At 46.8% G+C, this 26,464-nt stretch overlaps 1 protein-coding gene across 8 annotated transcripts in view; it reads left to right on the top strand.

Annotated features, from left to right (window-relative positions):
• TMCO3 (transmembrane and coiled-coil domains 3) overlaps positions 1 to 26,464 on the top strand; it is a 49,646-nt gene that overhangs the window by 11,294 nt on the left and 11,888 nt on the right. For 5 of the 8 annotated variants that reach the window (XM_058741827.1, XM_058741843.1, XM_058741834.1 and 2 more), the window contains 6 exons: positions 396 to 575; positions 2,067 to 2,258; positions 3,386 to 3,514; positions 6,372 to 6,464; positions 10,979 to 11,165; positions 17,934 to 18,054. In XM_058741827.1, coding sequence (XP_058597810.1) covers positions 396 to 575; positions 2,067 to 2,258; positions 3,386 to 3,514; positions 6,372 to 6,464; positions 10,979 to 11,165; positions 17,934 to 18,054 — 902 coding nt within the window. The remainder of the gene's footprint in view (positions 1 to 395; positions 576 to 2,066; positions 2,259 to 3,385; positions 3,515 to 6,371; positions 6,465 to 10,978; positions 11,166 to 17,933; positions 18,055 to 26,464) is intronic. The other 3 variants (XM_058741851.1, XM_058741879.1, XM_058741862.1) reach the window with 2 other exon arrangements.

Raw genomic sequence — 26,464 nt, 5'->3', positions numbered from 1 at the left:
AATTTTTAGCTCAAGAATCAAGTATCACGGGTGTTTTTAGAGTACAGCTGGACCTCCATACACAGTAGGCATGATGTCTGGAATAAAATCTGTTCGGTGAGGATTGTGTATGAATAGTTGACCTTCAGAATTTATCAACAGTAGTAGATTATGTTTGATGACGCATGCGTACAAATAGGTTTCCCTAAACATTTTGCTAAGCTCCATCATGTTTGGGTGATACAGGACACCTGACCTTCTCTCCTTGACTGGAGCTAGCATTACACGTTTATAAATGTATTTGACAGCGAGAGCATATTGGCTCGCATGGTCTGGCCAGGCCAGGCACCTAAATGAAGTCCTGGTGTGGCCTATTTCTTAATAAAACCCACACTTCATTTCTCACCAATAAACAGGAAGAGACAGAATATGTGGAACTTCTGGCAGCAGAAAAACACCAAGTTGAAGCCCTCAAAAATATGCAACATCAAAACAAAAGTTTATCCATGCTTGATGAAATTCTTGAAGATGTGAGAAAGGCAGCCGATCGCCTAGAGGAAGAGATGGAAGAACATGCTTTTGATGACAATAAATCAGTAAGTAGCATTCCAGAACAATCTCCTCTTTGCTCGGGCTGCTTGCCGAGAGAAAGTATGGTGGAATTTATCGGCTATTTTCTGTGTGGACTGACGATGGAGGTAAAACCAAACGCTTTCGTATCCCAGAGAACGATTTGGTTCGGTTACACAGAAGTACACTATACACCTGTCGTTTTGCCTTATGTTTTTGTCAGTGCCCCCCAGGGGCTCATATCTGTGCCCCGCTTCCGTGTTCAGGTGGATTGAGACTCTGGGCTCCAGAAAGCGTGCCCTGGGACAGTCAGGTGTCGGTGCTGTTCTGCCCGGGGGAGCCATATGCTCCTGAGAGGAATCGTGTCTGAGGCAGGCATTCGGACTCCCCACTTGCTGTGACGTGTTTAGATTCTCTGGGAAGGACGAGATGAGTGCCGAAAACGGACTGTGAGTCCTGAGGACTCAGAAAAGGATGCGGCAATTAGAGCAAAGGCGAGTGCAGTTCGGGGCGGATGAGCACTGAGTGGGACTGTCCTGAGTGTGTCCGTGGTGCCAGGGGAGGACGCGGGGCTGTCTTTTGAAGGTGGTGCTCTTTCTTCACTGCTCACCGAGTGCTCGTGCGTCAGGGCGTCAGGCTGTCGCTGCCGCAGCTTTTCCAGGGCAGCTCCACCACTGTTGGCTCAGGGTCCCCGCGGGTCCCACGGGCAAGGGCTTGGCCCAGCACTGCACCCTCCGCTCCAGGCACTGATAATGGGCTCTGGGTTTTCACCTCGGAGGGTCCCACGACCCCTCCTGAGGCTCTCAGAACCCAGGAAGACCATCTGTTTGCCAGGTTACCAGGTCGCTGCAAAGGGTGCAGTCAGAAACAGCCGGGTAGAAAAGGTGAAAGCATGTGTGCAGGGCACTGCGTCCTGTCCGGGCCCGCTGCCCTCCCGGCAGGGCGCGTCTGTGTGTCGGGCACCCGGAAGCTCCCCGAACCCCATGCTCCAAGCATGTCCCTGAGCTGCCTTGTGCGGGCTCGCGATTCGCTTCACCTCCGGCCCCTCCCCGCCCCGAGGTCACGTGGCTGCTGTCCCTGGTGGCCAGCCTCATCCTGCGGTCATCTAGTGGCTTTCTGAACGTCACCTTGCTGGCACAAACTCAGGGGAGGCCGCGAAGGGCTTGTCGGGTGTACCCGTTGCTCCTTATGCTTGGGGAGGCCATGCTGGTTGTGGGGCTGCGGGCCAGGAAGGGGGGTGAAGACCAAACGTATGTTTCTTGTTACAGATTGTACCCTAAATCGTTAAAGTGGGTGTCTGGACGTAATAGAAATCCTACACGCCTTCATTCTCAGATGGCCCTTGTAACTGAAGCAGCTTTCCTGATTTGTGCTAATGAACATCTGTGGACCTTTCGTCATACCTGACAGAGTGCTAGAAATACTTCTATCGCTCTTCTGTACAGAATTTACGCTCTAAAAATTGAACTTGAAAACATTTCATGGGTTTAATTACATGATGTTGGTTATTTTCACAGGTGAAAGGGGTCAATTTTGAGGCAGTTCTCAGAGTGGAGGAAGAAGACGCCAATTCCAAACAAAATCTCACAAAGCGGGAAGCGGAGGATGATTTGGGTCTTAGCATGCTGATCGACTCCCAGAACAACCGCTATATCTTGACCAAGCCCAGAGACGCGACAATTCCACGTGCAGATCGCCACTTCCTAAAGGTAGTCTGTCTGCTTGCTCCCCTCTTGAAGTCCCCTCTCCCACCTTCCCACTTCCAGGTACTAATGTAAAGTAAGCTTTATTTTCTGAGCCTCGTATTAGGTTGCATGACCTTCCTCCTAACAGAGAGATTCTACTAGAATTTCCTATATTTTCCATGACTTGAAACACTTTCTCTTAATTTTTAATTTTTTCCGAAAAGAATGAGGCATTTTAATACTTAGAATGAAAATTAACGTTGCTTTTGAGAATTTGGAAGCCTTTTTGAAGTCAGGAGTCCCTACAGTGGGCTCAAGCTTTGTCACTAACACGGAACATCTGATGAGGCGGAGAAGCTTTGGCTAAGGTATCATCTGTGTAGACACGGGTACAGGATGAGATCCGGCTCCTCCAGAGGTGACTGACATTCCAGACCAAGTTAGCCACCCATCTGCTCCCTCTGAGGCAGCAAGTCTAATAAGAGGATGTGGAGTTATGTAAAGATTTGCAATCGACTGTGTTCTGGTTGGAGATCACTGTTTGGGTTTGGACCAGAGTGGGTAACAGCTGTAGGAGTGGCCAGTGTGGTCTGCTCGGAAGGCTAGTGGGGTCTGGACACACCGTCGGGGCTCCAGCAGCATTCCCGAAGCCACAGCTTGTGCTGGTCTTTTTTTTTTTTTTTTTTTTTTTTTTAATTTTTTTTTTAACGTTTATTTATTTTTGAGACAGAGACAGAGCATGAACGGGGGAGGGTCAGAGAGAGGGAGACACAGAATCTGAAACAGGCTCCAGGCTCTGAGCTGTCAGCACAGAGCCCGACGCGGGGCTTGAACTCACTGACCGTGAGATCATGACCTGAGCCGAAGTCGGCCGCTTAACCGACTGAGCCACCCAGGCGCCCCAGCTTGTGCTGGTCTTAAAGAGGGGGGCAGCGCAGGCTGAGAGGAAGGACGCTCCCAGTGGCTGATTACTGTACCAATAAACTCAAAGCAGGAAGATCAGCCCAGGGATAGCCTTCCTTTTTTACCACCAAAGTGGAAACTGGGAGGGGCCTAGTCTGCAGAACGTCTGCTTTCTCCAGTAATCAACCCTTTTCTTGCCAACTGTTACCTTAAATTTTTGTGTTTATTTCTGGTTTATTCTCCATTAGGACATTGTTACCATAGGAATGCTGTCTTTACCTTGTGGCTGGCTGTGCACGACGATAGGGTTGCCCACAATGTTTGGTTATATTGTTTGTGGCGTACTTCTGGGGCCTTCAGGCCTGAACAGTATTAAGGTAAGAGCAACTGTTTTAGTATCTGTTTAATAAAATACTAAAGAAATGCTCATGAAGACCTAAAAGTTTTGAACTTGAATTAATAAAGATAGCATTTCCTTATAAATCATATTAAAGAAGATGCTCTTTAGAGTTTCATAAGAAATTCCTAAATCATAAGAAAGTAATTTTGTTAGTGAATGGATGACTTAACTAGAGAAGAAATCCCGTTTATGTCTTTATTTTTTTAATTAAATAAAAGTTTTTTAAACGTTTATTTTTTTGAGAGAGACAGAGAGCATGAGCAGGGGAGGGGCAGAGAGAGAGGGAGACACAGAATCTGAAGCAGACTCCAGGCTCCGAGCTGTCAGCACAGATCCTGACATGGGGATTAAACTTGTGAACTGCGAGATCATGACCTGAGGGGAAGCTGGCCGCTTAACTGACTGAGCCACCCAGGGTGCGACAACCCCCCACTCTGTTCATGTCTTTAAACTGTTAGTTTTAAAAATTCTGTTTCCAGTAATAATGATGGATTATGTTATTCAGACACTGAAAGCAACAAAAAATGCTGGGTTAAATGTATAATTTAAAAAATTTTAAAACATTGCAAAGCTGGTAAAGTAGTGGGGATTTTCAAGCCTAAATATAGGATAATGTGAAAACCCCAGGACATAGTGAGTGCTGGCTGTTGGCTGAACAGAGTGAAGTGACTTTCATCCTATATCGATGGCACTTGTTGGCAGTGAGGAACAGTTCCAAAGCTTTTGTGGGCTCCAAGATGTGTCCTGTAAATGCGCACAATTCAGACGAAATGAAGAGATTGGCAAGAATAGGTGATGTGTCATATATCCAACACAGAAGCAGTGGTGCAGGTACTGGGAAACACACACGGGAGTCCTGGCACTTCCTAGTTGGGTACGACAGGAGCAGACGGATGGGGGGAGGTGTGGGCATCTGCTCGCAGCCTCACCCTCCTGCTGATGGGCACACCTTGTACCGGGCAGGAAACATCATCATCTCTAACTGAACTCAACAGCACGTTCAACTGGCAGGGGCTACCGGCTGAAAGCCCAGGACCTTAGTGAGCAGGTGACCACTGACTGACATGGGCGGGGGGGGTGCTCTCGTGGGCTGGGCTCAACCTGGTGGGGTGGTCTCTGGGAAACACTGTTTTAATTCAAATTTCTGAATTCATAATCTCCATATAGTTGAGAACAAAATGGTGTAAGTACAAAAAATTTTAAGTTGTAGGTGGAGAATCTCTGTCTTGTCCTGTCCCATCCCTCCCTTTCCAGAGTATTTATGAACAATAGCAAATACAAACGTATTTTCCTTTTTTCTTCAGAGCAAAGGTTGCTTGTAAGCCAAGAATTCAGGCTGAATAATAATAGAGGCTGAGTAAGGTAATAAATACAACTGGAGGCTACCAATATTATAGTTCCTAACAAATTTGCTGTATCTTGGTAAATAACATAATTACAGTAAACCAGGATGAAGACCCAAGAGCATATTAGCCAAAACGGGAGGTGGTTAATGGAGGAAGTGTGACTGTACCAAAATATTTACCTTTTCCTAATAGGAAGTTAATAGGCTTCTGTGTTAAGTTGAGAAGTGCAGATTTAGGTATGTGACTTTCAAGTCATGAGTTTCAGCCTCATTTTATTTTTTTTATTTTTATTTATTTATTTTTTTTAATTTTTTTTTTCAACGTTTTTTATTTATTTTTTTTTTTGGGACAGAGAGAGACAGAGCATGAACGGGGGAGGGGCAGAGAGAGAGGGAGACACAGAATCGGAAACAGGCTCCAGGCTCCGAGCCATCAGCCCAGAGCCTGACGCAGGTCTCGAACTCACGGACTGCGAGATCGTGACCTGGCTGAAGTCGGACGCTTAACCGACTGCGCCACCCAGGCGCCCCTCAGCCTCATTTTAAAAAGGGAAGAAAAATAAAAGCAGTGAGGAAGTATAAAAACCAGGAGACGAAGGAGTAAGAGAAATCTTCTGTTATCACAATGAATATAAGTGGAATAAACTTGCGTGTGGAAAGATACAGGTTTGCAGATGATGTTAGGAAAAAGATGTACAATAAGCAAGGTTCAAAGAGAACAAAATGAGTAAGTGAGGAGGCAGGTGCCAGCAAATGGAGGGCAGGGCCTGTCCTGTCGGTGGCTGACAGGGTGCGTGTGCATCCCTGCACAGCAGCTTGGTGCCTGGACATGTGGAGATCTGCTTGCTCTCTTCTTTCAGACGCTGAGTTCGTGGCTCAGTGGAAACCATGAATGTAGATGATCTAGGGAGTACCAAGTATAACTGTGTAAACAGCATTCTCTGCCATAACATAAAAGCATAAAAAACAAACAGCAAATAAAGGACCAGAACCAACACGGTGCACAAGAACGCTATATACCAGAACCTGTGGGATGTGGCCAATTCGGTTCTCAGGAAAGAAGTTTGTACACATAGTCATGCACAGGCCCGTGCTGGCAGGCCAAAGGAAAGTGGGGCATCTTGATTAAAATGTCCAGCTCAGGTTCAGTGCCTTCCCATCCTCCAGAGAAAGTGAAGGAAGGAGGTAATGAAGAGCGCAGCCTGGAAACAGGTGAATTCGTGAGCTAGTTCTCAGAAAAAGAGATAGAAACAGTCCTTCAGCTAATCAAGAAAAAGGAAAAAAAAAAACCGTATAATCAGGAAGTTCAAGCTATGTCAGGGATAGAGGACATTCAGAGAACTAGTTTTAAAAAAAATACTGTGCTTTTTTTTTTTTTTTTTTTTTTTTAGGGTAGTTCCACTGAATATGTTAGTACAAGATTGTTCCTTGAAGTATGCTTTATTTGTTAGATACATTAAATTGTGTGGTTTTAAAATTTTGTTCCCAGTCTGTTGTGCAGGTGGAGACCTTAGGAGAGGTTGGCGTGTTCTTTACTCTGTTTCTTGTTGGCCTAGAGTTCTCTCCAGAAAGGCTGAGAAAGGTAAGGGCCTCACCAAGCTGTGTTATCGCCCCCAATTTAAACATCATATGGTTTTAATTTATTTACTTTGTGTTGTTCATGATTGGACTATCAAGTTAAGTATTTTAGAACAGAATATTCTTTTTATTTTTGGAATATAAATTCTAAAAGATAAAAAATACTAGAAAATGCAAATTCAATGAATGAGTAAAATTAGCTTTCATGTAGCTAATTCCAGAAAAGGTCTGAGAAATGATATGTTTGAAATTTAACATGTGGGGGTCCCTCCAAAAAGTCCAAAACCGTTAGAGGCTGAACTATCTCAGGGATTGAATGTTTGTGTAAAATGAAAATACGTAAAAGACTTGTAGCAGTTAGGACCATGTGTATGAGGAAGTGTGAAACTAAGGGAAGCAACAGTTGCCTTCTAAATTTGTTTGCTTCTAGAACTATTACTTGGAATACTGGAGTATTGCAGAAATGAAAATAGCTGGAGTAAGTTGGAAGTGAGTTAATTAAAAGCTGTGTTTTTGGACGGACACCTCACAAAAGGGGATAGTTGGTCACAAAGCCGGCGGGAGGGCGGGGACAGCAGTGCTGGTGGACCCCAGGCCACGCCGGCAGGTGGCTCTGGAGTCAGTGTGAGGGCTGGTCGGACAGCAGAGCGGCCTCGCACAACAACTGACGACCCTTCTCTTGGTGGAGCTGCCCTGGGTCTCCGTCCCTAGGAAAGAATGAAGTACAAGGTTTTTCATTAACCCTCGAATAGTCTTCAGCTTCTTGTAGCATTTTTATGAAAGCGGAGGGGCAGCCTGGGTGTCTGATGGTTACACTGTCACAGCTCTTGAAAGGTATCATGCAGCCATAAAAGACGTGACAAGATCTGAGATAGCAAAGAGAAGTACATTGAGGTGCTGGCCTTAGTTCACCTTGTTACTCTTTGACCTCTCTTTTCTTCTCTTTTTTTCTGTTGGAAGCTCTGTTTGTCCACCTCCCAGTTACCATCACTTCCTTTAAATACTTCTCCAGATGCGCCTCCCCACCAAGCGTTCTGAGTCCCTTTAGTGTTTTCTCAGGCACTTTTGTGTCTTTTTACGTGCTTCTGGCCTGACCTCCATGTGTTAAGTTCCAGACCCAGGGTTTAAAGGACCCTGCTCTCCTCCGCGAGCTGTGCTTGGGGCTGTGCCATGCCGGCAGCATGGCCAGGACCTGCAGCCCTGCGAGGAGCCGGGGACCTGTGGACTGGAAGGTCATCGTCCGCAGCCGTCCCCGCTCCTTGCTCCGTGCAGGCTCCTCTGGGCTTCCACGTGTGTTTAGTTGAGCGAGGCTGGCAGCCGACAGTGGTGGTTGCCTGTGGCTTGGGACAGAGAGGGGCAGAGTTCAGGTTCTGCATTGACCGGCCTTGCGGTCTCAGCAAAGTATCTCACGCCTTGGACGTTGGAGTCCTCGTCTACATGGCCGGGTTTGTTCTGGCCTAAACTGCAGTAATTTATATTTTTCACCACTCTAGCATTCACCGTTCAATGAGAACTTCATCCAGAGTCATGTGAACAGAGTTTTAACCTGTATGAAACTGCACGCTGTTGCTGTTGTGGTGCTGACTTGTAGGGCTTTGGGGTTTTATGCTGACGGGGGCTTACATTTGTGACTGGCAATGCAGCCTTAGGAGGGCTTGGCAAGGAGGGGGTGTGTGCGTGTCAGGGAGAAAGTGTGCTGTGGTCTGAGAAGTGGAAGGAACCTTCCTGGGGACCCAGCACCTGTTTGGTGACTTTGGGGTGAGCTGGGGCCCCTCTGACATGAATCCCTCACTCGTCAGCTCCCTGTGACAGGCTTGCAGTAGGACGGCAGCCTCGCCCTTTTTAGGCCCCTGGGCTCAGACTGCAGATTTAACCATGCCTAATAAACTACGCTAGCAAGTGACAAATTTGTGTTTCTCCAGCATAAATAGCGAGCAGGGCGTCAGAGCAGCCTGAAGTGACTGGTGCCATCGTGGACTTCCGTGTGCCCCTCGTGACGGAAAGTCATTCAATGGGTTTTGAAATAATAATTGCTGGAAGGCCCTCTTGGATCCTCTGGGAAATCCCCAAAAGTCTGAGTGGAAACGGTTCAGAACACCATGGTCTAGGAACTACTTAATTGTTGGCGCTGAGAATAGCCACAGTCATTTCTTCTGATGGCGCATCCTGTTGGGTGTGTGCACCCCTGCCTCGCTGTGCTCTAGCTCCCCTTATGCTGCCGGCTCAGCTTTCATGTGCTAGCTCCCTGTTTCTGTCTCTCTGCCTGGGAGTTGTGTTTTCTCCTCTTTTTCTCCTTTTTTCTTTTTAACATTTGCTTTTTTGAGAGAGAACTCGAGTGAGAGGGGGAGGGAAGGGAGAGAGAGAATCCCAAGCAGGCTCCACACTGTCAGCAGGGAGCCTAACTCGGGGCTCAATCCCGTGAACCATGAGCTGAGATCAAGAGTCAGAGAAACTCAACTGACTGAGCCGCCCAGGCACCCCCTCTTCCCCTTTTCTCCTTATTTGTTCCCTCAGTAAACCCTTGCTCCAGATGCTGGTGGCTACTGACTATGAGGTGGTATACACAGCCCTGTGGCCCTCCCTTGTGGGACTGCGGGTCTGGGATTTCAGAGGGATGTGTAGGGTTGTGGACAGAAGTCCTGGGACAAGAGCTGAGGAAAATGGAGTTTGGGAGGGGATGTGGCTGTGGTGCAGATGCATGGGGACCAGGCCGCTGTGAATTCCGACACGGGGAGTTGCCTGGGACCCTGCTGAGCAGCAGGATCTGATATGTGTGGCCGGAGAGCCTGTGTTTCTGGGAGCCCCGGGTGGTCCAGATGCCCCATGTGGAGCAAAGATCTGTGGGCACTGCCTGCATTTCCCACCCTCGTTTGCTGCACACTGTGCTTCTTGGGCTAATAGATCCCAGCCCTCCTGACCAAGGTTTGGTAGCAACCTCAGAAATCTTTAGTCTGGCCTTTGAAAGTCTACAGATGTAGAAGGCAGAGTAGAGAGACGGTTACTTCCCCAAGGTGCTCAACCAATAATGGGGTCAGTCCTGAGCTCCAGGGTCCCTTGTGGGCAGAAAAACCCCTAATGCTGCTTATAGGAGTGGCTACCCTAAAACCTGGGAACCTTAAAATTCAGCATGCTGGCCTCCCCAGGAGCTGTGCCTAGGTCTGCAGGTGCACTCTGGCCCTCCCGCTGCTCCTGGCTATGACACAGGAAGAGGGGGAGCCATTGGAAGGCCATTAAACCACAACAGCCATCGCCACTCCCAGGTGCCAGAAGCAGGGATCAGGGAATCTGAACCTTGGAGAAGCAGCCTTGGGGGCTAATCTCTCTCTGGAAGGCGAGCACAGAGCCTGGGTTGGCCAGAGACACATGGCAGAGGACAGAGTGGCTCTGTGTGGAAGGCTGAGTCTTCAGTTCGTTTGCCTCTGTCAGCGTCCCACCATTTGACTCGGAACTTGGTGGTGTCGGGAGGATCTTGTAACTCGTTCCTGAAGTTGGAAGCTTCTGTTATGGACAAGCAGGCTGGCAGCTGGTTATGGCTGTGGGCGGCCGGGGTGTGTGTGTGCCCATTTGGCCACAGTAGGAAGTCGGTGCCCAGCCTTAGGAAGAGCCTCCCGGCTGCCCTGATTCCTGAAGACAGTGTTGTGATTTTGAAAGAGGTGTTCCTTTTTATCAGGAAGCAGAGCAGGGGAGGAAAAAGATCACATCCTTCAGAGCACCCGAAGACACAGATGAGGCTTGCCAGCCAGTGGGGCCCACAATGTTTGCCTCTGAGCTTCTGTGCCAAGCCCTGCACCCCTTGCCCCCTTCTGGGCCCCCTTGCGCTCTTGCCAGAGGGCCTGGCTGCGCAAGTTGGTTTTGTCCAAGAGGGTGTAGGGTGAGAAGAAAATGAGTAAGTGCTTTCCAGTAGGATAGGATGAGTTTCGGTTAATTTCTTTTGTCACTATGTACCATTCATGTTTGTATAAACGTCAGGTAGTTTTTAGTATCCCATCTGTTCAACTCAGTTAAAAACCTTGGAGCGTTAAAATCAACCCTGATTTCTTCCACATTTTCCATTATGTCTAACCCAGCACTAAGAGCTCACTGAGGTGCGTCATCAATATTTGATTATTGAGCCGTGCTGCCTGGGTCTGTGTCCTGACACTGACTTCCATGTGACCGTGGACAAGTTAGTGGGCTTTGTGTTTTCATCTAGAAAAGGTAGAGGTCGTGCTGTCTACCTTTGAGATGTGTTCTGAGGATTAGATTATATGTGCACAGACATGTATTACACGGAGAGGCATGCGTGTTTAGTCCCAGTAACAATACTTATAGCACTCAGTAAGCTTATGGAAGTGTTACTGTTTTTACTGTGTTCACATTACGACTTTGGGTGTTGTGCTGATGTGTTTACCACAGAGCTACTTCCTGAACAATTTAGGCCCGTGACCAGGCAGTATATGTGTATGCGCTCTGCATGGAGCCGGTCAAGAGATGACCATTGTCACTAAAACCTGTGTAAACGAATGTGTTCTCTTCAAGGTCTGGAAGATAGCCTTACAAGGACCGTGTTACATGACACTATTAATGATCGCATTTGGCCTGTTATGGGGACACCTTTTACAGATCAGACCCACTCAGAGCGTCTTTATTTCTACGTGCCTGTCCTTATCAAGCACACCCTTAGTGTCCAGATTCCTCGTGGGCAGTGCCCGGGGTGAAAAAGAAGGTAGGTGGTAACATGTTCTAAGTATGTGTTGAAGTATTAGGTATTCAACTGGCTTGAATTCACTCCAAAGGCCTCTTAGAAAAAATTGCAACTCTCTCTCCCTCCCTGGGCTTTCCTAACAGTCACGGGCCCTCGTGCTGTGTTCACTCAGAAACTGACACCCTCATCAGTTCAGTTGTTCCACATTTCCACTCGATTAAGAAAACAGCTTTTACATGCTCATTAATTTAGGATAGTTGGAGGACCACATTTAAATAAAGAAGAAAATCCACGTTGGAAAGTGCACTGTGGAATTGGTGGTTTAAGGGACGAACACCGCACCAACCTGAAATCACCAGTTGTCCTCACGGGAGATGACATGGCGTGTGTTGCCTGTGGTGCCGCGAACGGTGTGTGTTATGTGCAGCCTGAAGTAGAGTGACAGGTGCACTCTGTTCACTGCTTTAACTCTGACCGTGGTTGGAAAGTTACAGACTTTTGGTACCTTTTTTCTATAAACTACGTGATGGGTACTTTGGTGGTTGGGAGTATTTTCACCTCTTTGGGCCTAGTTTCATGTCTGTACTGGCAACACCAGCCTCTGATCGTTACTGGACCTAGCGAAGCCAGCCTGGGTCAGCGGCTTAGGGACGAACGTCCTGGGCTGACTCACACTGGCAGCTTCCAGCTTCGACAGTACTGCTGGTTTATATCCTGTGAACTTGTTGTAGTGATTTTCACTGTCTTGCTCTTGTTTTGTGAAAGTCAGTAAAAAACGGTAAAAACGTCGTAGCAACTTCGCACTGGTATTTGCCCTGCACCAAACATACCACAATGAGAGAAAAATAGGAAAAAGGAAAGCAGAGTGGTGTGGCTGGCTTCTCTGATAAAGCTGACCTTGCTGTACTTGGGGCTGGTCCTGGGGCTGCAGGCTCCCGGCATTGGTGGTGGCCACACGCAGCCCACCCACTGACTGACTGTGGGCCAACGGGCCACGGAAGCAGCCTCCTCGCTTGGAACTGTACTAACTAGTGGTCTCGTCTGTGGGGTCCCAGTGTCCCTGTGGCCTGGTGCTTAAGACCACCCCTCACAAAGCCCTAGTGACAGAAGGAGGTGAGGGGGCACCGGCAGTGGTGTAGGATGATGAAAACAACTGCTTCTGTAAGGACCTGCACGCTGGAGTCCAGCGTGTGTGAGGAGCGAGGATGTCAGTGGCTGGGAGAGTTCTGTAACAACCCCAACTGTCAGGATGTGAATTCTCCTTGCTTATGGAAAAGTCTAATAACCACAGTGAAATAAGCATGCTTGAAGCACTCAACATAAGTGAAGAATTCATGCCTATTGGATTAGGCACAAGGATAGGACACAGTACACACAGAAAACATGGGAAAGAATGCCAAGAAACAAAGGGAATAGTTAAGAGGCTCAGCATATATACAGCAGAAGTCCTGGAAGAATAGAGTGCAGAACATAGCTGCTGACTTTCAGACTTGGAGGAAAATGTGAGCCCTTAGCCTGAACGTTCCACCCCAAAACCGAGCAGGAAAAAGGACAAGAATAAATGTACCCTCGGCACATCCCGGTACAACAGCAGAGCTTCAGGGACGAAGGGGAAGGCTTGACAGCTGTCAGAGAACACAGGTGATCCGTACGCCTCCACCACACCGGGGGCAGGCGGGGCCTGTAGAGCCGCGTCTCTGGCGTGCACTCCCAGCAGAGCTGCCAAGAGCAGGCACAGGTGAAGGCGTCGTCAGACACACGTAGGCTTGGCAGCGTGGCTGCCCATCTGGAACACGGGAGGACCAAGCACCACAGGTTTATTTATTTATTTTATTTATTTTTTTTTTCAACGTTTTAAATTTATTTTTGGGACAGAGAGAGACAGAGCATGAACGGGGGAGGGGCAGAGAGAGAGGGAGACACAGAATCGGAAACAGGCTCCAGGCTCCGAGCCATCAGCCCAGAGCCCGACGTGGGGCTCGAACTCACGGACCGCGAGATCGTGACCTGGCTGAAGTCGGACGCTTAACCGACTGTGCCACCCAGGCACCCCGAGCACCACAGGTTTAATTAACCTTGTACACAAAGTGCCTCATGTATCTTGTGCATGGACTGCTGGAAAAGGAAGGCTTTTTCCACTTTGTAGAGGCCAGGAGGTGCCAAGATGGTGGAGCAGCATGGAAGCTTTGTGTGTTTCTTATCCCTGAAGTGCAGCCAGAGCAACACCAGACCATCTTGCATGCCTAGAAAATCGATCTCAGGATTATCTCAACAATTGGCACAACTTGAACCACAGAACTTGGCAGGTGTGCGGTGCAGAGAGGTGAACTAGGGGGAGGGGGAGAAGCCGTTGGGGGGTAGGAAGCTGTTTTTGCTTGTGGAGAGAGAACAGAGACAGCGGGCGTAGGTGGGAGAGAGTACAGGAAAAGCACTTTGTAGAAGGCCAGCTGAGAACTTGGGCCTAAGAAGGTAGGAGTGTCTATAGGGTTGCCAGTGGGGAGGCAATGCTCATGTTGAGAGACTTGGGCTTTGTAGAGACTGATAATCACAGATGTGCTAAAGTGTGGCACCTGAAGGACCATTAGAAAATGTACTTTGGGAGAAAAAGGCTTTGACTTGTAACGGCCATGACAAATAACGTGGGAATAAATCTTTGAAGAGATATGTGTGACCTTGGAGGACAGAAGTACAAATGTTATCGAAGAGAGAGCCTGTGTTCGTGATGAAGAGACTCAATACATAAAGATGCGGTTTCTCCTGAGTCTATAAACTCCCAACTATCTCAGTAAAAAATCTGGCAGGGTTTTTCATGAAATTTGGCAAACTGCTCCTGAAGTTTATTTTAAGAACAAAGGCCAAGAATAGCCAGTGTCAGTTTGAAGTGAGGTGCTTCCACATCAGACGGCAGGCCCTGTGGTCCTGTCCCTGTGCTTGGGTGGTGCGGTGTGTCTGGGCCAGATGGGGCAGGAGATGATGGACAGGCGGACACGAGCAGGGCGCGTGTGGCTGGGGGTGGGTGGGAGTTAGTCCTTGAGTCCTCCCTTGAGCCGCACACAGAAACCAGCCCCACGCAGATTGAACAGCTCAGTGTGTTGGGCAGAACTTCAGAGCCTGCTAGAGAGAAATATGGGTGACCTTAGGGCAGAGAGGATTTCTGGAAGTGAGATGCAGAATCCAAAGGAAAAAGTGTTGATAAACCCGAACATGTGGAACTTTAACTTTTACTTAAAAGGTATCTTTAGAAGTTGCAAACTAGAAGACATGTGCTATGTATATAAAATGTGCAAGAAGTCGTACTTAGAATGTATCAAGAGTTTTAAGAAGAATCAAAACGTAAGGAAACCCCGCTGGAAAATAGAGCTTCTTCCCAATGGAGAACTTACGGAAGAGGAGGCGTGCACGCTACGTGAACATGGAGAAATGCCGGCCTCGCTAGCGAATCAGGACGTGCAGGTGCAGACCTGTCCTCCCATGAGCCAGCCAGGTGTCTCGCCGGACCTGCCCCATGTCGGCATGAGAGCAAGTGCTCACGGGTGCTCAGTGGGAGCGTGAGCTGGTTTGGTCACTTTGGGGAACAGTTCCACAAACAGAAATGTCCATTTCTAGAGACATGTCCTAGAAAACTTCAAATGTGAAAGAATACTCAAAATACTTATTTTTGATAGCAAAAAATTTTAAGTAATCTGAGCATTTAGTAATCCAACGAATAATTAAATTATGTGTCCATATACTGCAATACTGCAGAGGTAAAAATGAATCTTACACTATGGAGGGAGAAATAGAAGATACAGAGGACATCTGGTCCGATATAATTTACATAAACTTTGAAACTGTGCAAAGCTGTGTCCTCACAAACTTGCACACTGAGAGCATTTGGAAGTGCCTGAGGATGACACCCCTGCCCCTCTTCATATGTGGGTTTATTGTTGCCTCAATTCTCCTTTTCTGTTCCTCAGGGTTCCGGCCAGTACATTGAATAGTGGGGCCCAGACCCTCAAAGGGGTCAGTAAATAGCTCCAGCCTTCCATGGCCATGCTCAGAACCCATAGAGCCATGAAGGGTACAGGCAGCTGGAGGTCACCGTAGCAACTTGATTATGATGAAAGATGACAATGGAAGATGTGGCAGTGGTGGCCTTCAGTACCTATCCCCCATGCAGCATGGACCCACAGAAGCCTCCTCTAGAAAACACAGGCCTGCAAGAGACTGCCATGCTGTGATCTCCCATCCCCTTGCCCAGGTGGAGACTCTCATCTGTAGAGTAGGGTGGGCAGGGTGGGGCACAGGGCCAGGGCGGAGGTCATGAGTCGTGAGGGGGAGTCTCTCCTGGTGAGAACACAAGCAAGGGAAGGGGGTGTATCCAGCAAATGTGCTAGAATGTTCAGTATAGCATGCTTGTAGTAATGGAAAGATTGAAAACCTAAGTGCCCATCATCAGGGAACAGGTAAATTGCTGTATTCTACAGCAGTTTTAAAAAGAGATCTTTGTGCATCAACACAGATAATTTTCAGACATAATGGTAAGCAAAAACGAAAGCAAGTTGCAGAAATATGGATTAAGTTATAAAAAGTTTATAATTACAAAATAACAGACTCAGTGTTGTTCCCGGATACATAGCTGTTATTTTGTTAAAAGTAGAAAACCACTCAAGAGAATAAAAAACATGGAACCTAAGGCAGTGATTGGGGGTGTGGCGGGGGGTCCAGCCACAGGTGGCAGGCTCATGGTACCTGCATTGTCCAGTATCTTCCTTCCCAAAAATCTGAAGTCAGGGTCTCAAAGCTTTAAGATTTAGCAAACACAATAGTGGGTATGTGGGTATTTGTTATATTTTTTATTTTCCATACGTTTAAGGTATTTAATAAAACAGATGAAAACCAAAAAATTTTAAATGTATAGTAGTGGTAAGCACAAAGATTAAACTTAGTGTAAAATGCAGATGAAAAATATTCAAAGTTCTATCTTTAATTTTTAACAGTTCAGTCTAATTCTTAAATTTTTTTAATGTTCATTTATTTTTGAGAGAGAGAGAGAGAGAGAGAGAACGAGTGGGGGAGGGGCAGAGAGAGAGGGAGAGAATCCCAAGCAGGCTCCCGGCTGTCAGCATAAAGCCTGACATGGGGCTGGAACCCACGAGCCGTGAGGTCACGACCTGAGCCACGGTCGGCTGCTTAACTGACTGAACCACCCAGGCTCCCCAGGCAAAGTAATTCTTTCGCCTCTGTGTTCACTGTACTGTTTCCTTTTACATCAGTTGCTGTGGTTAGTCTTTCCCCTCCAGCCTCAGTGAGCTGCTGCTCTGCACTTGCTCCCTGAGTGCTCCCTGTGGACTGGGCCATGCTGGGGGCGCCCCCCTCTGTTCATGCTGCCCGCCATCTGCTGGTAGATAGTTGATGCCCGCCCAGTTAAGACCACTGTGATCTGGTAAAAGGCAAAGAGCAGGATTTTAAAAACATTTACAGAATGCTGGCAGTGTATCAGTAAATGCTTTTTTGAAAAAGTAAGGTGTGACTGGAATTATGCGTCTCCTCTAAGTCCAGAAGAGGCACCATCACGGGCTCAGGGCTCAAGTGTGTTCACCTCGAGTGAGGACTTGGGGAGGAAGACCACGGTGTGACTGCGAGCACAGGACCTGGCACGCTTCCTGGGATCAGGACAGGAGAGTCACAGTTAGGAACCCATGGAGGGGTTTGTTGAAAATGATGGGTTTTTGAAGTGTCCCACTCACCCATTATTAGTGTGGGGAATTCTTCTTCACTTTTAAGTTGTAAAGCTTTAGCCGCAGCAACCTCATGGCGCTATCCACTTAGAATGTTTTAAAATTCTAAGCCAAAAACAAATAAATAAATCAAATTCTAAAGCTTGGATACTTTATTCACCAAAAATTTAACTTTGAATGGTAAGTAAACCAAGCTTCCTAGAAGGAGTACCTAAACTTCTAACAATTGTGATTTTTGCTGGTGATGAAAGATTTTAATTTTATTTGATTAGCTTATTCTTTTTCTTTTCTGTAAGGTTACTCTTATCAGATTAGCCTTTAAATATCTGTTACTGTCAGTTGCTTTTTTTTTTTTTTTTTTTTTAAGAAAACAAAAATAGCTTATTTTATGGGGGAACATGACAGTTAAAAGTTTGGTCCAAAGCCAGAACTGTTGGTTGGAAATGGAGACACCGAACACCTGTGTGACGCGTGGAGTTTGGGAAAATGGTACCCGTTTCCGGTCGCCTTTGTGGATGAGCCACATGGTCCCTTCGGGCAGCCCTGGCTGCTGCCCTCTGTCCTGTCCACCTGATGAGCCTCTCTGCATTTGTGTCGGTGACAGATGCTCACTGTGGCCATGATGGTGGGCTGGAGGGAAGGCGACCTGTCAGCCGGGTCAGCCAGCAGGTGCGACCAGAAGGGGGGTAGGGTTAGGTCTCCTGAAGCGCTTAGGGAAGAGAGAAAGACTGGCGTGAAGGCTGTTTCCTGTATTCTGGGGACACACAGTGACATTGACCTGCTTATCCAGGCTCACCATACTCTTGTGCCCCGTGCCATCTTTCCAGGATGACTTTTTTTCTTTAAGTGTGTTAGTAACAAGTGCTGGAAATATCCTGGAAGTTTTCTTTACAAAAAGTTTTTCATGTTGAAGATGTTTCAGTGTTTGCCCTCAAAGAGATTCTAAAGTCTGTATTCTCTTTAAGTGGCAGAATTTGAATTATTTCGGAAATGTGCCTGATGACCGTATTTTGACATGGGACACTTTAAATTACTGTAAACGTGTGCCATTGACACATTCTTCCTCAAGCAGGTGACGTTGACTACAGCGCGGTGCTGCTTGGGATGCTCGTAGTGCAGGACGTGCAGCTGGGCCTGTTCATAGCCGGCCTGCCCACCCTCATCCAGGCCGGGACCGGCGCCTACTCGAGGTAACCATGCTTCCAGCTTCCTGCCGTCCGCTGACGAAAATGCAGTGTAATACCGTCTCCCGAAGAGATGCTTAGAGCTTGTCCGGTACAGGCAGAGAGCATGGTCTCTGGGGTCATGCCGCCTGGGTTCAGGCTCCAGCTCTGTCAACCTCGGGCAAGTTCCTTAACCTCACTCTGCCTCGGTGTTGTCATCTAGAAAGTGGGGATGGTGTTACTCCCTAACAGGTTAGTTAGGATTAAATGGGCTAAAATCTAAAAGTGCTCAGAATGGTGCCTGGAACATACTGTGTGTGAGTGTGTGTGAGGTCGTGCGAGATTGAGTGTCTGACCATGTGCGTGATTGTGCGCGTGCATGCCATCATCGTGGGGACCATTGTTGTGAGTGTCTCCGTTACCATTTCCTCTTTTCCTTATCTCAATGAAACAATCCCCCAAACCCAAACTGCACTTGCTACGTTCGTGTGGAGGGAAGTCAAATTGAAAAGTGGAAAAATAAGTTCTCCCAGAAAGTCCTAGGTTATGCTGTACACACTGTTACCAGAACGCCAGCCCGAAAATAAATCACTTGGAAAATGTAAGGAGCCCCACAAAATTTAAAGGTAAACTGCATGCGAGTTAGGACTGTAAGCTTGAGTTTATTTTAATAAGCAAATAGGCAATATGTTGTGCTTTAAGTATTTCCAGACGCTGCATTTACTTCACGTCTCACAGTGATGATGCTATAGCTTACAAATTAGTAGACTTTTTTGAAATTTCTTTGGGAACCACTTTGAAATTCTGAGATTTGTCGCTTATTTCTTCTTTCTCTATATGCCTTTTATCTGTTCTTCTTGCCTTGTTGCGCTGGCTAGAATTTCCAGTACTTCGATGAGTGAGATTATATGTGTAGATGTTCCTGCCTTCTTCCTCATCTGAAACAGAAAGCATCCATTCTTTCACCGTCAAATGCAGTGTTAACTGTTGGGTTTTTATTACTTTTAGGAAGTTACCTTCTAATCTCAGTTTGCTGAGAGTTTTTATTGTGAGTACACATTGGGTTTTGTCAACTGCTTTTTCTGCATCTGTTGGTATGATTGTGTGGTTTTTCTTCTTTAGCTGTTTGACGTGGCAGATTACGTTGATTGATTTTTGGAAGTCAAGCCAGCCTTACATAGGTAGAATGAATCCTACTTGGTTGCGGTATATAATTCTTTTTATACATTGTTGCCTCCAATTAGCTAATGTTTTGTTGAGGAGTTTTGGGTCTGAGTTCATGAGACAGAATGGTCTCATGTAGCTTTCTTTTATGGTATTCTCGATTTCTGGTTTTGGTGTTAGGGTAATACTAGGTTCATAACACAATTTGGGAAGTGTTTCTCCTTTTTCTTTTTCTGGAAAACATTGCATCAAACTACCATTAATTCTTCCTAAAATATTTGGTAGAATTCTCCAGTGAAACTATCTGGGCCTTGAGATTTCTTTGGGGGGATTTTTGCTAAGTTACAAATTCAGTTTGCTTAATGGTTATGAGGCTATTCAAATTATCTACAAATTATCTGCATATTGTTGAGTTGTGGTAGCTTGGTTTTTCAAAGAATGGGTCCATCCCATTTCACATGTGGAGGTTACATGTGCAGACTTGCTTATAGTATATCCCATCATCTTTTGATGTCTGTAGGGTCTGCAGTAATGTTTCCTGTGTTGCTCCTGATGTTGGTAACTTGTGCTTTCTCTCTCTCTGCCAATCTTTCTAGGGGGTTGGCAGTTATTTTAATTTCTTCAAAGATCAGCTTTTGTTTCATTGGCTTTTTTCTTTTTTTTATAATGTATAACAAATTTAATGTTTGTTTATATTTGAGAGAGAAAGAGAACAAGCAGGGCAGGGGCAGGGAGAGAGACACACAGAATCTGAAACAGGCTCCAGGCTCTGAGCTGTCAGCACAGAGCCCGACGCGGGGCTCCAACTCGCAGACTGCGAGATCATGACCCAAGTCAAAGTCAGACGCTCAACCGATTGAGCCGCCCGGTTGCCCCGTCTTTGTTTTTCTGTTTTTAATTTCTTTGGTTTCTATCCTTCTGGCTTTTTCTCCTGTTTGTTTTGGCTGTTATTTTTCTAGGTTCTTGTGCTGTGAATATAGCTTATTGACTTGAAACCTTTCTTCTTTTCTAGTGTGTTTAGTGCCACACGTTTCCCTTGCAGCACTGTCTTAGCTGCATCTTGTTTCTTTTGGTATGTTGTATTTTTATCTTCATTTAGTTCAGTTAATTTAAAACATTTCCTTTGAAGCTTCCTCTTTGATCTATGGATCGTTTACATTTAAGGTAAATGTTGATATGTCAGGACCTAAGTCTCTCATTTTGTTATTTTCTCTGTTTCTTGTTTCTCTATTACATTTTTCTTACCCCCTGATGGGTCACTTGCATAATTTTGAGGACCCGGTGTAGTTATCTCAGCAGCTACTCCAGGCTCTGCAGTGCATGTGGTGCTGAGGTTAGCTCCCGGCTGTCAGTGCTTGACTGCTTGTGACACGTAGGAGCCTTACTTCCCTTTAGTTCCCTTGCCTCTCCCTTCTTTTTAAGTATAATTGTTGTATGTTCTCTATTTATCTGAGCACCAGATCAGTGTGTTTATTAACTTTGCTTCTGATCACATAGGATTTTTTTAACTCATCAGGGTTACCTATTTTGTTTTTATCCATTCCGTTGTTCTTACTTGCTTTCTCAAGTTCAAGATTTCTTCTCTTATAATTTCCTTTCTGCGGGGGACTTTCTTTGCTCATTCTTTTTTAATTTTTTTTTAATGTTTATTTATTTTTGAGAGAGACAGAGACAGAGTGTGAGCAGGGCAGGGGCAGAGAGAAAGGGAGGCAGAATCCGGAGCAGGCTCCAGGCTCTGAGCTGTCAGCACAGAGCCCGACGCGGGGCTTGAACCCACAAACCACGAGATCACGCCCTGAGCCAAAGTTGGACGCTTAATCAGCTGAGCCACCCAGGTGCCCCTACTCATTCTTGCATAGTTAGTCTGCTGCCGGTGACAAATTCTCATCATTTTTCTTCCTCCAAGAAAAGGTTATCTTCCCTCCTTCCTGGAGGATATTCTCCAGGATATGGATTGTACGGGTGACGGTCCTTCTCTTCCAGCACTTGAAGCATGCACTGCTTCTCTCTGGCCTCTCACGGCTTCAATGAGAAATTGGCTGCCATTTCTCTAAACACAAGTTACGGAAAATTACTTATATGAGTGGTTTCTCTTTGTCTGCTCTTAAGATTCGTTCTTTGTTTCTAGTTTTCAGAAACTGAGCTCCGGTGTGTCTCGGTGTCTTCATCGGTTCAGGCTGCTGTAACAACATCACAGACCAGGGCTTAAGCAACAGACTTTTATCTTTCGGTCTGAGATCAGGTGGTGGCAGGTTCGGTTCTTGACGAAAGCTCACTTTCAGACAGCCGTCTTCTTGCCATGTCCTCACGTGGCAGGGGGAGCACAGCACAGAGGGTCTCTGGTCTCTTCTGACGATGAGGGCACTGACCCCACCACAGGGCCCCACCTTGGTGACCTCCCGGAGGCCCCTCCTCCTAACACCATCATGTTGGGGCTTCATATAGGGATTTGGGGGACACAAACGTTCAGTCCATGACAGTCTTTGGGCATATCCTGTTGGGAGTTGGCTCGACTTCTTGGGTCTGTAGGTTTATGTCTTCTGCCTACTTTAGGATTTTCAGCCATTGTTTCCTCAAATAGTGTTTCAGTCCCACGTGCTCCCTCCTGCTTGGACTCAAGGGATACAAACATTTGTTCTTTTGTTATTATCCCACGGGCCTCTGAGACTCCTTCTTCCTCTTCTTCTTTCTCTCCTTTTTTTTTTTTCTATTTTCTGTTTGTCAGACCAGGTAAATTGTGTTCATCCATCCTCAAGTTCATGGATTCTCTCCTCTGTCTTCACTTTATTTAGCCCATCCAGCAAGATTTTTATTTTTGTTATTACAGTTGACCCTTGAACAATGCTGCTCTGAACTACGTGGGTCCACGGATATGTGGAGTTTTTTCAGGACAGTGCTATAAATGTGTAAGAATACAGTATATAATTTATGTAACCTACACAGCATGTATTAATCGACTGTTTATGTCATCAGTCAGTCTTCTTGGGAAATCGAAAGTCGTATGCAGATCTTTACTGTGCAGGCAGCTGGTGCCCCAGACCCCGTGTTGTTCAAAGGTCAACTGTACATCGTTGTAGAATTTCCATTTGGTATGCCTTTTTATGACTTCTATTTCTTTGCTGAAATTTTCTGGTTTTTCATTTCTTTAAAAAGAGTTTTTAATTCCTGTTGAATCACGTTTTTGATAGCGGCTTAAAATCTTTGTCAGATAATTCTAATAATGATTCACCTTGACGTTGGAGTCTGTTGGTTTTGTATTTTTTAATATTTACCTTTTGCCAGAAGTTATATTAAGTTTCAGTAATCCGAAAATGATTAAGATGTCTTCTCTTCTGTCCGATAGCTCAGCCTGTTGGAAAATAGAGACAGCTTTTTAACTGGGATGCCCAGAGGGTTAGGCCCCGGAGCTCCCTCCAGTTCTGCCGCTTCCTGGTCTCACGGTCTCTGGGCTTCAGTTTTCTCCCTGGTGGTGGGGGCGGCGCAGGGGTGCCTGGCTGGCTCAGTTGGCAGAGCGTGCGGCTCTTCATCTGAGGTTGTGGGTTTGAACCCCACGTTAGCTGTAGGGATTACTTAAAAATGAAATCTTTAAAAAAAAAAAAACGGGGATGGTATGGAAATAGTACCTGCTCGTGGACTGTGTGAGGGTTGCAGGAGAGAACCGTATGGAGTGCCTGCTTAGGCTGCTACCTGGCGGGTGTGACTGTTAAGGTCAGTTTGTTGACTGGGTCCTCTTGTCCTTTTCCTATGATTCAGGGTTTTTTAACTATCAGAAAAGTAACACGTCTAGTCACAGCCTATAAATAAGAGCCAGTTCCTAGTCCTTCTGGCTACAGATTTACAAGATAAGTAACTGAACAAAATTTGTATAGCTGAAAGGAAGATTTACAACTTTAGCTGAAAATCTTTTTTTTTTTTTTAATGTTTATTTATTTTTGACATCAAGAGCACCAGTGGGAGAGGGGCAGAGAGGGAGACCAAGGATCCACATCACGGGCTCCGTGCCGACAGCAGGGAGCCTGACGCGGGGTTCCAACTCACAAACCATGAGGTCATGATGTGAGCCAAATTCAGACACTAACCAGCTGAGCCACCCAGGCGCCCCTGCTGAAAATAATGTGCTTTCTATTTAAGAAGCATCCAATAAATTAGGACCTGTAGAGGTCACAATCTCCTTACCAAACAGGAAGCAGAACCACCACAAAGAGTGCAGGTGCTCAGAAAGGACAAATGGGACCCCTCATCGCATGAAACTTCCCTGCTGCTTACAAGTAAAATGGTCACCATAGGGCGTTGTCTCCTCAGAAAGCTTTAGGAACTTTTCTTCAGTGTTTTTTCCCAATGAAAGTCCAGTACACATATGGGTCCCACTGACATTGTTCAAACTTAGTTGTGAAACATCATGTTCACCAAGAGTTTGACGGTGTGGAAAAGATGTTCTATGTTGTGTTAAGCTGTAAAACAGAGAGTCAGTTCATAGGACAGTGTTTCCTCAAAAGGGTTAAACAGAGTTGCTGTTAAGACTCAGCTGTTCCGCTCCAGGGCATTGACCCAAGAGACATGAAGATGTCTGTCCACACAAAACCTGTGTCGAAGGTGATGAGAGCACACAGTGTTCATGTCCTTAATGCCACAGATTATACACTTGAAAGTGGTTAAAGTGGTAATTTTATGAATAATTTACCACAGTGAAAAAAAAACTTGCACATGAATGTTCATAGCGGCATTATTCGTAATCGCTAAAAAGTGGAAACAACTCAAATGTCCATTAGCTAATGAATGGATATAGTGTACTGTGACCACACAGCGGAATGTTGTATGGAGCTCTGACACGGGCCATGACGGTCAACCTTGAGGACATCACACTCATGGAGGAAGCCAGACACACAGGCTCATGTTACGTGATTCCGTTTATGTGAAATGTCCAGAATAGACAAATCCATAGACAGGAAGTCGGTCAGGGGCTGGTGGGGCAGTGGAAATAAGCACTGATGGGTGTACATCTGCTCTAAAATGGGTGGCGGTGGGTGCACCTCTGCAAGTGTACTCAGAACCACTGAGCTGTGTGCTTTAGAGGGGTGGATTGTACAGATAAGAATCCTGTTTCAGTAAAGCTGTTAGAAGCTATATACAGTACCACTTCAACTAAAGAAGAAAACGACTAGAAATATGTCTATTCATGTATATAATATACATATGTATGTGTGTATACACACACACACACACACACACACGTATGAATAAGGGGTTAATAATGATTTTCTCCTAGTAGAGTGATAGATTAGGATAATTTTATTGTCTACTATTGTATACTTTTCTCTATAATTTGGGAAAACCCCTTCTAATTTTGATTACTGGGACAAATTTACAGTAAACAAACTAAAGAAATAAAATCCGGGATGATGTTAATACCAACGTTGGCTTTTTGTTAAACTCTGGTCAGAATCGATCTTTTCTAAAAGAAAGAATTAACTTATTCCTCTTGCCCCGACAAGTATTTCACAGTTAAGTAACAGAACACAGAGGCTATGATAATACTTTTTAAAAATAGTGATTTGAATTATTAACATCTTGCCAAGATCATGAAAATTCTAGAAGGTAGTATGGATGGATTTGTTTATAATATTGAAGACAGGGGCCCTCAGCTCTAAGCAGAGCAGAAATTCCAGAAGCCATAAAAGATAGGAGAAGCGATCAGTGTTACTGCATGGAAGTTTTGTACCATGAGTGTGTAAATATGCCTGCGCACATGCACACGTCCCTGTGCTTGTAAACACACATACGTGCACACCTATGCGTGCATGTGCTCTGGAACTTGTACCTGTGCACATGGTAAGCAGGCCAAAGACAAATGGGAAAAATATTTGTAAACATGTTAAAGCCAGTCAAGTTACTTATTTCCTAAAGATCTACAAGTGAAAGTTGGAGGAACCCAGCTGTGTGGGCAGCTGGTGCAAAGATGAGGAAGTGCTCGCCCCGGCCTGGAGGAAAGGCAGAAGGCACCTGTACCTGTCACACCGCAGACCTGTAGGAGCAGGGTCCCCTCTGGGGTGCGATCGGGAGCAGCGTCTGCCTCAGCTGGGCTGCCACACACACGTGTTCTTGGAGCGGCCCATCCAGCACGTCGAGAGCCTGCGGCAGCAGAGTGTCTGCCTGAGGAAGGGGTGGTGATGCCTGCTTCACAGGGCGAGGCTGGCACTTGCGTAAGAACTTTGCCCAAACCTGGTGGATGGAGAGATTGAGATGCAGAGCGGTGTCGTCTTCACCATGGGCATGAATAGGAAGTGTGTGTGGGCGCACAGATGTCCCTGGGGCCAGGTTGTCTTCACAGAGATCTGGGCTGTCCATGGCTTCCACTTTTCACGTTGACCTTTGTCAGCTGTCTGCACCTTCCCTTCCTTATGGTGTATTTGGTTTGCAATAGGGGGGGAGGGGGGGGCGTGACGCCCTGGGCAGGGGGTGGCAGGGGGTGTGTGTGGTGGCTGGGAGCGCGGGCCCCAGAGCCAGGTGCCAGCACGTGGCCTGGAGCCACAGCTTCGCCTCTGCTCCACGTTCTCATCTGCGGATGGGATGCTTCCCGCACTTGTCAGGAGAAACGCACCGAGACTGGAAGTCGTGTGTGCAGCCGAGTGCGGCCCAGTGCTCTGGGCATGGAGGAGAGCAGGGTGTTTGGGGAGGACAGTGCTGAATACGTGAGTGGTCACCCGGAAGGTGTCTGGTCAGATAAATGCACGCACAGGGTGGGAGTGGGGTGAGGAGCAGCGAGCAGCAGGTGGCCACGCCAGGTTGGCAGCGCCTCTGGGTCGCAGACCTTGAGGACCAAACGTGAAGGACGCCATGAGGGACGTGGAAATGTGCCTTCAGGGAGCGGAGGCTGGTAGAGGCGGCTCTGTGGGTGAGGGACGGGGGAGGCTGCGGCTGGGCGGGGGAACCTGGACTCATCTGATGCTGCCAGTGTCGTTCTGGCTTCTGTGGTGCATCAGAGACCAGTTAGGAGGCCGGTGGAGCCATGCGGGGAGGCGGTGGCACCCAGGAAAGGGGTGACAGGCACAGGCCAGTCTCCGGATGACTGCGCTAGTGTGTGAGCGAGCCGTTAGTTCCCCGGGGTGGGAAGACCGGCCGGGAACTGAGGTACACCCAGCCTGCTTTGTTCAGCGCCCCGGGCATGTGCCTGTCCCTGCCTGGTGACCCCATGTGGAGCCCTCTACCACGACTGCCCTTTGAGCCCAGCTTGTTCTGAAGCCCCCATGGAACCACTCGTGTGACTTGACATCCA

The sequence above is a fragment of the Neofelis nebulosa genome, chromosome 1, assembly GCF_028018385.1.
Source record: "Neofelis nebulosa isolate mNeoNeb1 chromosome 1, mNeoNeb1.pri, whole genome shotgun sequence".
NCBI lineage: Eukaryota > Metazoa > Chordata > Mammalia > Carnivora > Felidae > Neofelis > Neofelis nebulosa.
The sequence above is the reverse complement of the archived record's forward strand: the minus strand, read 5'-3'. Positions and strand labels throughout refer to the sequence as shown.